At 41.1% G+C, this 15,018-nt stretch overlaps 1 protein-coding gene across 12 annotated transcripts in view; it reads right to left on the bottom strand.

Annotated features, from left to right (window-relative positions):
* Positions 1–15,018, bottom strand: part of TNRC6C (trinucleotide repeat containing adaptor 6C) — a 336,978-nt gene that overhangs the window by 43,869 nt on the left and 278,091 nt on the right. Inside the window, exon 1 of one of the 12 annotated variants that reach the window (XM_056332502.1) lies at positions 4,563–4,777. The exons of the other annotated variants lie outside the window; for them this stretch is intronic. Coding sequence (XP_056188477.1) covers positions 4,563–4,587 — 25 coding nt within the window. The 5' untranslated portion in view covers positions 4,588–4,777. Of the gene's footprint in view, positions 1–4,562; positions 4,778–15,018 lie in introns of those variants that run through there. 12 annotated transcript variants of the gene reach the window in all.

Genomic DNA, 15,018 nt, shown 5'->3' with positions numbered 1-15,018 from the left:
AGCTCCTCCTAACTGGTTGTCTAAATAAGGGAGAAAACTGCACCCACCTCAGTTACAAAATTTGGATGTCAATAATTTTTACTTCCTGTAAATCTCCTGTAACATAATTGTTTTTTACGATTTGAATAAGAAGAGTATTTTTTAGGGAAGATGGATGCAACACATCTCCCAAATAAACTGTCAACACTGGATGCCTAATATGCATTAATTTAAATCACAAATATTTTGGTGTGATTGGCTCCTCTAACTGCCTCCAATTAGAGGTGTTCCAATACTGCAAAAAAAATTGTTCCAAGAATGAAAAAAAAAGCTCTCTCTCTTTGACAAAGTCTTCTTATTCACACAATTCACCTGTGGCTTTTCAAGAAACGGGGCGATTACTCAGTTGCCTCTAGGAGATTTATCAAGATGAAGAAAGAGCACATTAAACCAGGGCAGATTGCCTTTTTTTTTTTTTTTTTAACCAATTGAAGCAAAAGTATGAATGTTAGAGAAAGGAAGGGAAAACAAGCTCATCACCTGTCTTCTCATGATGCCAGGAAAAGCCCAGCATTTCACAGAAAGAGCTAAATAATTGACGTGCATGCCAAATCCAAAAAAGAATGTGAAAGGAGCCACTCGGACCGACTTGGATGCTCTCCCCTATATGCAACAGCTGGAGAGGAAGCAAGCATCATGTTATTTCTGGATAAATCCAACTGGTTACATTGCAGAGCTAAGGAAGAAGGTTGAAAATTTACCTGATAATCTAGGTTTGCTACGCAGGTGTTAAATTGAGACCAGAATTCCTGATAAGACATGGAAGGCAAAGAAAGGCTGTGAAATGACTTAAAAAGGGTCAACAGGGTCAGAAAAATGAGCCAAGCAGCATTCTTAGCAGAGTAGGAATGAACAAAGTTAAAAAAAGCAGTGGCAGTCCAGGCCAGAAGATAAGAAGTTGAGGCAACCAAGGAGTCAGATAAGAGGAGTTATATGAGATTTTTTTTCAACACTGTGGGTGGTGAAATTCGGCACTGCATTTCAGACATGACAGAAAGGTTTAAAAGTGGCTTGAAATACATTGTTCCAATAAAAGGTCTTGTCAAAGCCGAAACCTAAGCGAGTGCCTGGGGGAACGATGGCACTGCCCTGCCCAAGGCAAACAAGAATGTCTGTGCAGGGCAGGTTTGCGAATAAGGATCAAGAGCACAGTGCAAGACGGTCTCAACACACACAAAAATGGCACCAAGAGCAACCAGACGAGATGAAAGGGAGCTGCTTGTTTAATCACTTCCTTTCCTTTCTCCTCTCCCCCAAAGATGGCGGTTAGAGCAATGCTCGGGTCTGAGAACACTTCAGAGACAGCAAGTAGAGGGAAGGGGTGGGAATGGAAGAGGAAGATGACAAAACGGTTTAGAAAGATTCCTGAGAGTAAGAAGCAAAATGGTTCATTAAATAACATACCAGGATTTTGAAGAGCAGTCAGAGAAACAAGAAGGGGGAAAAAAATTACGAAGGGGAGTTACTATAAAACCCAAGAGATGTCCACTGACATCCATTGACAGCAGAAAATAGCCAAGTGCCTCAGCTTGGATAAGCACATCTACTCCAGACAGTATCACACCAAGTATGTTTGGCTTGGAAGGAGCGCACATGCAGCTCAAACCTCTGCTTGTCAAGACTTTGCAGCTCCATAGTTACTTCTTTTTGTGTACCGTCAGCCTAGTTCCTCTTAACCGAGGTTCAGTGGTTACTTTGATAGGGATTACAGTAATTCCACGTAGGTGACATAAAATAACCCAGTTGTCTCCTGAGCAGCAGCAAACGTGTGCTGCGCCTGTCCTGCTCTGGAGTCAGTCAGACCACGCTGGGACCTTCCCCAAGTCATACAGATTCAAACCCTTCCCCCAATCCCCCGACCCCCTAAAACCCCCAACCCCCACCCCCAAACAAAACAACAAACAAAAACCAGCAAAACCTGAAACATGCAATAACTTCATAGTGTCCAAATATTTACTGAGCAATTGGTTTACTCAAGCTTGTAAGAAACAGGACAGACAAAGAATGAAAAAAAAATATTCACAAAGTGAACAGAAAACTGCAAAAATTGTAATTTTGCTGCTGGACAAACGTAACAGTTTCAGTAGAGAACTGATCCTGAAGACAGTAAATTTTTATATTCTTGTCTCTAGAAGCAAATTTCCATTTTCTCTAGACTAAAAGGAGTTCACTCCTATATATTAAATAACTAGTAGCACAGTCCTACTTTATCCATAAGAACTTTAAACATTTGGGAAAAATAATGAAAGCAAAATATTTCATATGATTAAATCTAGAGAATTCATTTGGTTTGTTTGGGTTTTTTTCTGAACACACAGATTTCCTCCAACTTTCTAGGAAACCAACTCTTCATAGAAATTGCCAGTATTTTCTTATATTTTCAAATCTTTTAAGAGTGAAATGGGAAACACATCAAAAAAATTCTTAAGAACTAGTTCCTCTTTATTTATGCAAAGATCAGAAATAAAAGCACTGCAGTCTACCAGAAGCAGTTCTATACTTCCTCTGTGAACTGAGCAAAGATTTTAAACAAAGCATGAGGAACAGGAACCACAGGTATTTTGTGTTAGCAAATCCTAGTGCTGGTACAGTGCAAAGTGAAATTGATTTTTAAATTAACACTTTGTGTTTGAAAAACCTTAATTATGCATCTTTCATAAAATATGGTTTCCTTGATTAATAACATTTCTTCAGCAATCAGAAAGGAAAAATTAAGCTAAGGATAACAGCTCAAATTTGTTTTAAACAAGCATACAACTTCTGGCAAATTGCAATCATACATGCCATTTGAAAAATGCACAGCTTTGATCAGTATTACCAATAGGCACGAGGGGTTTATTTTGTTCTGGTTTTAAATAATATTCTTAATTTAAATATAATTCTTCATGGGGTGGGAGGAGACTGCTGGTGTTGCTATATACTGGACTCAACATACTTGACCAACTTCAATTTAGTGCTTACTAAAAATAGAAAACACTTTTTGCTGCGTTTGATAATGAATACGAATAATGAGTTGCAAAATAAGTTTAATGTTTACATAATTACAAATGTAGAGTATGAGTAGAGTGAAATGGGAGAAGCTGTTGCATGCATTCCTTAGAAAAGCAAAATACTTTGCCTGCACAAGCATTTACCCAAAACTCCGATCCTACTCTGAAAGTGTCATTTACAAAAATATTTCTTTTCCTTTTTATTCAGTTGAGTTAAAAGTAACTGTATCTTCATAACTTCCACTGCAGAAATTAGTTTGAATGCTGCGCAGTAAAATTATGCATCCTCACCCTGCAATGTAACATTCAGCTGATCTAGGAACTGAAGTATGGAGAGGGGGCGAAATGGCAAAGCTTGAGATAAACTTTTAATGAGAACCACATTATTAGTGTGGTTTGCTGATCCAATTTTAAATCAGCTCTGATACTGACTCCTTCTCCTGTTACTAGTTTTATTTTTCAGTTCATGTTAGCCAGCAAAACAACAACCAGATTCATTGGCTCGTCCTGTCCTGCCCAAAGGAGATTACAGGCAATGTTGTTCTTTGCTTTGACATGCAGAATAGAGAAAAATCCCAAAGGCCAGTGACAGTCCTACGGGGGATTTTACTTGTCAAACAAAGGTTAGTGATTCTGAGTAGGAAGTTGAGAAAACAGGGCAAATTCTCCCCCCAAAAGAAACAGTTTTCAGTTCAATATAAGCAGATCTTTAAAAGACTATATAAGGATTTTTCTAAATCTAAATTAAATACAAATTGCCAGAAATATTTTAAGTCCTAGATCAAATGTAGCATAATTTCATTTTTTAAAAAAGAAAGATGACACAGGCATCTATTCTGAAAAACAAAATATAATGAAGTAGAAAATCTGGGAATTGTAGAGCTAATATTCCAGGTTACCTGCTACATCCAGCTCTATGCATAAGCTACAGGACAAATTTGGAAACTGTCATCTATTTGAAGCCACTTAGAAAGCTAACTTACAACAAGTCTCATACATGTGAGGAAGCTGAAATCTTGAATAGCGTACATAATGTGGAAAGACAGAAAAGAGGTGGAAGCACTGAATAAAACAGCTTGATTTTAAAACTAAACCACAGTTAAGTACACAAGTGGGAAAACCTGTTACCCGTTTTAATTTTCTGCACTACGACATTAAAATGTAGCTCCTTCCCTCTGATGCTGAAAGCTTTTTAAATCCATTAAGAAAACAAGCAAAAATAAATGACATTTTTCATTATTAGTAGAGATTCCACTAAATGCTACCTCTCCAAAACAAAAGCAGCAGTACAAAACACAAAATAATTGCATTTTTCTGCTCAGTGCAACATATCTTTAGCAAGCAGCTCACTGCGAAGACGCCATTTTATCAAACCTGAAATGCAGCCAAAAGCTTAGGACGCTGTGCTGCTGCTCTCTCTCTGAAATGTTATGTAATAAATTGATTTAACAGAAGCAGATGCTATTTTCTCAGGGTTAGGGTTACTTTCTCTTTTTTTTTGGCTCTAAAAAGGGCTGATGGGTAATAAAATACCTGAAGAAAGGAGCCGCCCAACCATCCTAGGAGACGCTACATTGTGTGCAGAGCTGTTTCTACTCCTGCATCTACGTTCTCCAGGGCTCTCGGCTTCAATATGTCGGCTGTGTACAGTGTAAGCCTCATCCTGTAGAGCTGCCAAGAAAATCTCTCTGTGCAAGCGTGCGCCCAGACAACCTGCGAGCTCGGTCGGGCCTCGGCTGCACTGGCTATGGAAATGCCCTTTCCACGCACAGCCCTCCTCCCCCTTCCCCTCGCCGCTCCTTAACTCTAGGTGAAGGTATCAACAGAGTAGGATTTTTAAGCTTTGATTATCTAATTGCAGCTGACACTAAACCGATCTTCCTTCCTCTTTAAATTCTTTCAACTGTCACAAAACATTTTCACTTCAGGACCCAGCTACAATTAGCACCCTAGCTGCTTTTCTCGTGCTTTTGAAAGTCAGCCAAGACAAGACGCGGGCGCTGCCGACTGCCTGCCCCAACGACAGAGCGCCTGCCCCTGCCCACCGCCCTGCCCCACCGACAGCAGCAGCTCCTGCTCCTCATCCTCCTGACAACAGCTCCTGCTCCTCATCCTCCTCCCTGCCCCACCGACAGCAGCAGCTCCTGCTCCTCATCCTCCTCCCTGCCCCACCGACAGCAGCAGCTCCTGCTCCTCATCCTCCTCCCTGCCCCACCGACAGCAGCAGCTCCTGCTCCTCATCCTCCTCCCTGCCCCACCGACAGCAGCAGCTCCTGCTCCTCATCCTCCTCCCTGCCCCACCGACAGCAGCAGCTCCTGCTCCTCATCCTCCCACCTGCCCCACCGACAGCAGCAGCTCCTGCTCCTCATCCTCCCACCTGCCCCACCGACAGCAGCAGCTCCTGCTCCTCATCCTCCTCCCTGCCCCATCACCAGCAGCAGCTCCTGCTCCTCATCCTCCTCCCTGCCCCATCACCAGCAGCAGCTCCTGCTCCTCATCCTCCCACCTGCCCCATCACCAGCAGCAGCTCCTGCTCCTCATCCTCCCACCTGCCCCACCGACAGCAGCAGCTCCTGCTCCTCATCCTCCTCCCTGCCCCATCACCAACAGCTCCTGCTCCTCATCCTCCTCCCTGCCCCATCACCAACAGCAGCTCTGGCTCAGCATCCTCCCTGCCCCATCACCAGCAGCTCCTGCTCCTCATCCTCCCTGCCCCAACAGCTCCTGCCCAGCATCCTCCTCCCTGCCCCAACGACAGCTCCCACCGCCTGTCTTGTCGGGTGAGCAGCAGACCAAGTCCCAGATGTATATTGGCACACTGCCAAGCCCTTAATGACTTCCCTGCCTCTATCTAAAAGAGATCCAAGTGGCAAACACGAGAGCGTATTAATGGAAGGCGCTGTTTATAAACGCAGGGAAGAACTGCCCTAAACCAGGCGGCGCGGAGCAGGGCGCTGCTTTCTGCCTCCTGCAGAGCAGGGACCGACCATCTTGGCACCGCAGGCTGCACAGCACTGCTGTGCTTTCAGACACATGAACACAGAAGAATGTCAACAGAAGCAGGGGCGGAGGATGACGACAGCTTAATGTTTTGAGGGCCTAAATATCATCACAAATTGTGAGAACACATGCAGAGAACTTTTATCAATGCCTGCATACGAATCTCCTGTATGTCTAATACACTCCCCCTTTACAATTATTTCCCCTTCTCACTTCCTTGCTCCTCTTCTTCATCCTCCTATCTGCCCCAAATACATATTAATTACACAGTAAATGGAGCATGTTTTAAATTTGCTGTTTCAATTCTTGTCAGGTGTTCATTTGAGCAGCTTCACCCACTGCACTGGATCGCACACAACCCATGTCTCTTTAAAGGTTTGGCTGCATTCTCAGAATTGCTGCCACTTCACTACCAAAGCACAATCGCTGCTGCTATTCTTGGCTCAAGAACTGTTCCACTGAAGTACTCCTGAAAATAGTCGGTTTCCTTCTGAAGACATTTATTCTCTGCTTCTTTGCAATAGTCTCTGAATACTGGTCAGGCTCAACCTCATTTTAAAAACAACAGACAAATGAAAATCAAATCTGTTTGGTTTTCTTTCCATTCAGAAAACTAGTTCAAATGCAATCGGAACCCAAACTTAAGGGTCAATTTTGCAGTAACAAATATTGTTGTGGTTTATAACACAATAACAGCTATACATGATTGAAATTTTCATTAGTTAAAACAGTATGTCAAAACTGGAAGAGAACATATGATACATTCCCACATTCCTTTCATTTTTCTTATTAATAATACAAATTTCCTGTAATGAACTTCAATTTACAGAGGCAGGTACTTACAGAGGGCAGCAATTCAAAAGAACCGTTTTAGCCAGACAGGAGCACACATGAAGGCAACGCAGAACGCCAAGAAAAGTCAGAGTCTGCACCAAGGTCTGGGGGCACAGCTTCCACTCCAGCCCATGCTGGCAGAGAGTGTCTGTTCTTTTCCATGTGCCCTGTCTTGCAGCAACCTTGCCAGGGCATGCCTGTCATAAATTTGAAATCCTTATAGGATACCTGAAGTCTAAAAAAGGACATTTGAGAGGTCACACAGACCACTCACCTGATCTAAGGAACTACTCCTGGTACACACTAGGTGATGTTCATCCAACCCACCAAGGAAGCCCCCCCAGCAACAGACTGCACGTTCCCAAACACGCTCAGTTCTTGAGACAGCTTTCATACTGGCACGTTTTTCCTAATGTCTAACCTTAATCTTCCTTGTTGAAATTTAAGCCCATTATTTCTTATCTGATCCATCACAGGCACACAGAACATATCACTTTCTACCCTGCAGCAGTCATTTAGGTATTTCTGCATTTATAATTCCAGTCTCCCTTTGACTTAGGAGCTCCAATGCCTTCAGTCCTTTCAAGGCTTGTTTTCAAGATCTCTACCAACTCCTGTTGCACTCCTCTGACAGCTGGTTCACCTTCCTTCCGAAGGCACAGAACCCCAATGTGGACTCAATATTCAAAAACTATCAGAAATGCCTCATGGAAAGCAGTACTGTTTATATGCCTCAGTATATCTGTCTGCTTTTCAACAGTGTGACACCATTAATCTAGTTTACCCTGTGACCAATTCCAGATTCATTTTTGCAGCGTGACACTCACATAACCATATTTGTGTACAGAGCTGTACTTGCCAAAATAAAGAACCTTTCCCTTTTCTTTATTTTGTATTCAATTACAGAATTTTGTCACCTCTATTCCATATTGTAATTTTGTCTTCCAGTTGCCTTGCACTCTCCTCCAGTTGGTATCACTAAAAGATTCAACGAAGGCTGTTGGTTTTAGCCAAAAGACTGATACAAATACCAAAGAACACAAATTTGTACTCTCACTCAAAACATTCTCATCATTCTGCCAGTAAGGACTGACAGCTACTCCCTGTCCACATCTTCCTGAGCAGCTATGACACTTTTCATCTTGTACTTCCCACTTATTTACACCACAACACATCCACCATGAGAAAGCCTTGTGAGGCACTAGCAGAGGCTGGACAAGGTTGACTTCTAGGACATGATTTTCCCTCCCATTTTGCAGACAGGGAACTACCCTCCTTTGGCACGACCTGCTTGCCACAAGCCCATGTTGGCTCTGCACTTCTCTCCTGCAAAGTTCTAAATGCACAGAAGTAGCTGCTTTGGTTATTTTGCCTAGCATCATTCTAGCAGATTACTCTGATCTGTAATTCCTCAGTTTTTCCTTTCTCACCTTTTAATATCAGTTGTTTTATTTTCTGTTTTCTAGTTTTCACACTCAAAAGAATGCCAGTGGGCCATATCACTCCAACCCGTCCTCAGTGGAGTCTGCCATAAATTTCATCACTTCCAAGCAACTGGAAACACTTCATTTCTTTATGTACTCTAACTCACTGTAGCCTTAGTTCTAAGTCTATCGTTAGTTTACAAACGAAGGGAAAGGGCATTTAAAGTATTCCTGATACCCTCTATCAGTGGTTCTCCCCACTGATAATCAGACCAGTTCCAAAGGCCTTCCTTTTACTACTAATAGGCTTAGAATCATAGAATCACTTAGGTTGGAAAGGACTTTAGATCATCAAGTCCAACCGTTAACCCAGCACTGCCAAGCCCACCACTAAACCACGCCCCTAAGCACAACATCTACACATTTTTAAAATCCTTCCAGGGATGGTGATGCCACCACCTCCCTGGGCAGCCTGTTCTGATGCTTATGGAAGTGTTAGCTTTTTTTTTCTTTGTGTGTGGTGGTTTTTTTCCCCTAACAGCTACAAACTTCTTTGGTTTTCATTTATTTCTTGTAGTATCACACCTGTTTCCTGAGCTGTACAAACTCAGTTTTCTGATAATTTTCACATGATGTTACTCCCTTTTCTGCTCTTCCCCAGGACCAAACTCTTATTTCCCAGTCAGTTTGATCTCAGTTAGTTGCTTTCTACCTTTTACTTCTCCACCATCACAGACAGGTCCTGCTCCTCAGTCTCTTCACATGACTTGGCATAAAACTGCACATTTTAACAACTTGTCAGACTCTGTCTCCTGACCTTTTTTCCCCACAGACATCTAGGCAGCTCATGCATTGGGCTATCACTACAGCACAGCCGTCCTACAGGGAAGCTGCAGGCAGGATGCAGGTCTACTGATTCTAAAGCAAAAGCAGTGATCTTTAAGCCATCACGCTTTTGCACAGCCCCACTCTTTGAAAGTGAGGACAGCAAAACTGTAAAGGCATCTAGGTTATTTATCCTTTTACAGATTTCTATTTTTCCTTCTCCCAGTGAAAAATTCTAATCACTGTCAAATAGATTTGAAGCAGCAGATTTATTTTTCACACTCCACTGCCTGATGTCAGGTAACATACACAATACAGAAAAATTCATTCCAAAGATTAGTTTACTGATGAGTTTTTACCATCATTTTTCATTCATAATGCCTGTATTTGTGCTACACAGAACCTGCTACTTCTCTATCTATATTCAAAGCATTATATAGATTTTTTTTGAATTTACATAGGAGACAAAACCCTTTACTAGCTGAGGCTCACTTCCCACAGACTTTCCCATTACTGCATTTCAGAAAACTTTCATCACTCAGGAGTATATCCAGATTGTAACTACTGGCTAGATCCCATCTCCATGTTAACTGCTACATTTTTGTCCTTCTGTGATGTTTCTTTAACTTCCTTTTGTGTAATCATATTACCTGTTACCAGTGACCTTTGGTAACACTACCTGATTTCCAGGCACATGTGCCAGATAGCAAGCACTACCAAATGGTAAGCAAAGCCCTGAGGAGCAAAACAAGAAAGAAAGAAAGAAAGAAAGAAAGAAAAAGAAAGAAAAAAGAAAGAAAGAAAAAGAAAGAAAAAAGAAAGAAAGAAAAAGAAAGAAAGAAAGAATCAGCACTTAACGCAACCTCTGGTAGTACCTGAACATCCCTTTACAATGCTAATTCGACAAGACTATTAGCAAAAGATGTAATCAAAACAAATACTGGCAATTTCTCTATTTTTTTAAACAAATGGCATAATAACAGATTTGATCCCACTAGTTGGATAACTTTCAGATAGCCACATTGCGTATACAGTGATTAGCTGTACAGTGAACAGCTCTGCAAATTATGGCCAGCACCTATTCAAGTGATGTAAGAATTAAAAGCTATTAGAAATTTTATTGCAGATAAGCATTATGTATTTGCTAGATACAGTTACCTTCCGCACAAGCGGTATAAGCAGCCAATTCTTGTGTTTACAAAGAAACACCACCATGCTAGTTCCTTCATTCAAGATCAACACCCATGGTAAAACAAAGCCCATCTGGCAGGTATTATGCAGTACAAAGAGAAACGCGCATTTGCTATATAAAGTGTGAAATCATATACATAGAAAGCATGCAAACAAGATAAATATACTAATATCCAATTTTTACTTTACAGCATTTAGTGTTGTAACTATTACATACTAAAAACTCTGCTTATGGAAGACCCAAAATAAATTGATTTCTGAAGTTTCTGGTTTTAATTCTGTAACTTTCCAACTAAAAGCAAAAACACAGTAATGCTTTGCCAACGTAGATATTCTGCTAATGTAATTACAGTTCAGTAAATCATTTCCATAAACACAGTTTTCACATGTGCTTTGTTTGTCAAAAATCAGCCTGTTTGCCATGCCCCCAGAAAATCAAACTAAATCTGGTTTCAGACTTTTGAAATAAGACTTTATTCATACGCTTCGGAACTACCTTTGCATATACATATGCCTTACCTACGGTCATCACAAAATACAATAAGCTAAACTGGGCAATAGTTCAAACGTGTTTAGCATGGAGGTCACTACTACCTTGCTAGATCTGACCAAACAACTGTATGTCAAAGCTTATCTGTGTTTTCCAACTTTATGGACTGGTTTTAGAAGAGAGATTATCTCTTCCTAAAAATTTTCTCCAAATTTGACTTCACAACCATATAAAATTGCCCTATTATAAGGAACTGCAAAGCAACCCACAGGTACAGGATTGGATATTTCAAGCGAGTATCATCAGGCGTTATTTTAAAAGTAAGTATTTTTTTTCAGTCTTGCTTCCAAGAATTATCAAACCCAAAGTTAATACAAACAGATTTCTAAGAGTTAACCTGCTACACAGCAGCACTCAGCAACTCCCAACTGCCCACAACACTTACTTCAACATGCACATACCACGCAACTTAAGAAATCTTGAAACATGAAATAAAACTTCCAGCTTCACAGAAGAATAAAGTTCAGCACACAACCTGGCATCAGCCCACAGTAGGAAAATAAATCTCTAACTGCTGTCAAATTCTCACTTCCCAGAAAACAACAGACAAAACAAATTAAAAGCGTAACTCTTCAGTTTCCACAATGCTTGCATGTTTTCTCGTTTTGACTACCGCATGAATTACTGGCTTTTATTTCTTGTTAGACTTTGGAAACATATGTTACAGATTTGTTCAACAAACTACTCAACTCGCCAGTACAAAAGGAGTGCAGAAGTGTCATCATGACTCCTGCAGGACATGGTACATTTCTTTGGAGTTGATGGATGTTGGTTTCACATTGCTGAATTGCAGAAAAGTGAAAGGCATCTTCAAGAAAAACTGATTACTTCTTTTGATCTTTGTTCTCATAATCATCAAACACACAGTGGTTGCCTGGAGACTCCTATACAAACGTCATAATTTGTAAAGAAACAAAGAAGGGTATATTATTTGTTATTTTTAATCTCCCATGGTAGCTTCCAGAAATTACCTTAATTCTTTCAGATCACATGGCAAAAGGGTCATTCCATTAATGTCTCACACGTTAATAAGGGAAGTTAACTATTCACCACTTTTATTGGAGTTAGCTGACAATGTGGGGAAGCAAGAGATAAAAAGCTGCAGCTTTAAGTAGAAATAACAAACTAGACTGGAATTTAGACTACTGCTCATACATTACAGATACAGCTTTCCTTCAGTGTAATCCTGGAAAGGGTTACAGAGAGGGCATGTCAAGAACCAGCTTTGTAGCTCAAAGTAAAAGTTCCAGACAAATAACTCTTCTACAGAAAATGCTCTGGAGTACTACAATCAGTTTCATACTAGTTAACAATGAATAAAAGATCGTTTCAAATGGTAAGATTTCTAAGATATTCTATGCAACTTGAAATGCTTTAATTTTGGCTCTTAATAGTTAGTCTAGTTAACATCATCGAGATTACCTTAAAAGACAAACAAAAAATCACAACTCTCACCCACTTCACTGATACTTCCAGATGATAAACTGACAAAGAATATATTCCTGGTCATTAATTCCCACTTGCCTTACATTGGCAGAACATTCTTTTTAATTCATGACACTGCAGTTAGAGTTCTGATAAGTGTTTTGGATAGGCCAAGGCAGTAGATAACAGGGACTGCTGATAAGAGAATAAAGAGATAAAATAGTGTGATTTTTACAGTGAAGAGGCTGGCAATGTCTCTCTAACAGCCTTCCTTGTATCCAGGTAGTTATAAATAGCACCTGAAGGAACGTGGTTGCATAATTTCACATTAACTATAACGGAATATGACCCCATAAAAAGAAAAGCCACTGACATGAATGCACATTAGGCATCTTCTGGATCCAAGATGCCAGCGTACAAGGACCCTGGCTCTGTGATCAACTCCAAGTCATCCATAAGAAGAAAGTTACTACTGTTCATCATAAGCATAAAGAAGCCACACTTGGAGACTTGCTTGGGCAGAATCAGCACAGGTCTAACAAGCTCTGGTTAGGCAGTCGGGTTAGCACAGAGGGAGAAAGCCCGAAGCACTGATGTATTATTGACTGCTTTTAGGCTTTGAAGATGCCTAATGAAGTCCATGAAATGATCACTCTTCTACAATGCAGGTGCTGTTGAGACAGACAAAATTCCTGTTTACACGTGGATCAGGTACCTACACTGATTCTTCCAGACTACTCCAGATTTTTTTGTTCCTTCCCTTCCCCCAGAGAACTTTTACTTGCCAAGATTCTTTAGTAAATTAAATACCCAGGGAATCAGACATGGGCATTTAAAGGAATACAGTTCCTACTGATGGTAAGAGGAGGAAGGTGGAAAGTTTCCTTCTGACAAAGTATTGCTCAGTGAGAACCTTCACGTTTAAAGATCTTTACTTTCCTATCCACAAAAGTATGACCCAGTTTGAATTAAATTTCATGGGAAATCCACAATTTAAGTGCTGGAGGTTTTCAGGATATAGAATCCCAACATTTTTTCTAAGGCCAATAGTTACTCAAATCCTAACAGCTGTGACAAGAAGTTTTGGCCTTCTCCGGATATTCCCATTTCTTCTTTGCTCTTTATGTGTGTCAAGGTGAAGGTGAAGCTGGTATGAGACCCCAGGTAACACTGGCAATGTACATGCTTCATGGTTACAGAGGTCTCTCAGGAGTGAGTTATGCTATACTCCTCTCTTGGCCTCGCAAAGCAGCCAGGCACACAGCTGTTGTCGTTATAAACTGAGCTAGACAGATTAATTTTTTTTTCCCTCCCGTAACTGTAGTTGGTAAATGAACTGATGCTCCACCTGCTGGAGAGAGAACTAAGCGAGCACTAGTATCCAGGAGCACTAGTATCCAGGAGCACTAGTATCCAGGAGCACTAGTATCCAGGAGCACTAGTATCCAGGAGCACTAGTATCCAGGAGCACTAGTATCCAGGAGCACTAGTATCCAGGAGCACTAGTATCCAGGAGCACTAGTATCCAGGAGCACTAGTATCCAGGAGCACTAGTATCCAGGAGCACTAGTATCCAGGAGCACTAGTATCCAGGAGCACTAGTATCCAGGAGCACTAGTATCCAGGAGCACTAGTATCCAGGAGCACTAGTATCCAGGAGCACTAGTATCCAGGAGCACTAGTATCCAGGAGCACTAGTATCCAGGAGCACTAGTATCCAGGAGCACTAGTATCCAGGAGCACTAGTATCCAGGAGCACTAGTATCCAGGAGCACTAGTATCCAGGAGCACTAGTATCCAGGAGCACTAGTATCCAGGAGCACTAGTATCCAGGAGCACTAGTATCCAGGAGCACTAGTATCCAGGAGCACTAGTATCCAGGAGCACTAGTATCCAGGAGCACTAGTATCCAGGAGCACTAGTATCCAGGAGCACTAGTATCCAGGAGCACTAGTATCCAGGAGCACTAGTATCCAGGAGCACTAGTATCCAGGAGCACTAGTATCCAGGAGCACTAGTATCCAGGAGCACTAGTATCCAGCAAGTTCTCACTACGAGAAACATGCCACCATTTAAGTCTCAAAACACAGCCTCTTGCTGTCAGCAGACAAAAAAATTATCCAAGGATTTAGCTTCTCTAAAATTCTCTTCCCTGCTCCAAGAACTGTGCACAGATTGTCTGGTGCCTTTCAAAGCTTTTCTTTTGACTTCACATAGTAAACACCTGACAATTCTGACACTGCGCACTAATTGCTTTCAAGTAACACTTTTGCTAAGAGTTTGATATGGACTAACTTGTTTTGTGCAATACGGAGTACAATATCCATCCGAAAAGCTGCTGCACTCCTCTTCCTCTCATTTGTACTAGCTTTTACTGCATTCTGTATTTTTCCAATAGTAACAGAAAAGTAGCAAAAATATAAAAAAGTAAATTAATACAACAGCATAAAACATCTGCTGATAGTTGCCAGGCTGACAAACTACAGAGATGAGTGCTTACTTTATGCAGCAAGTTAAAATAGGAATCAGGAAAATAAGTCTAGAACCTCAAGGTACAAATGCATCTGGCAAGATCAAAGTCAGACAGCTAGTACCATGCTCTTACAAGCCAAGTTCTTTTACGGATTATGTCATGATTTACAGTGGACTTTGTTTCATGATTTACAGTGTGTTTCTTAAACATCAAACAAAAATGTTTCAGATATGTCTATAATGATGCCTAGAAGTTTAATACTGACC

Source organism: Falco biarmicus, chromosome 1 (genome assembly GCF_023638135.1).
Source record: "Falco biarmicus isolate bFalBia1 chromosome 1, bFalBia1.pri, whole genome shotgun sequence".
In the NCBI taxonomy this organism is placed as follows: domain Eukaryota; kingdom Metazoa; phylum Chordata; class Aves; order Falconiformes; family Falconidae; genus Falco; species Falco biarmicus.
This window is presented reverse-complemented; position numbering and strand designations above follow the sequence as displayed.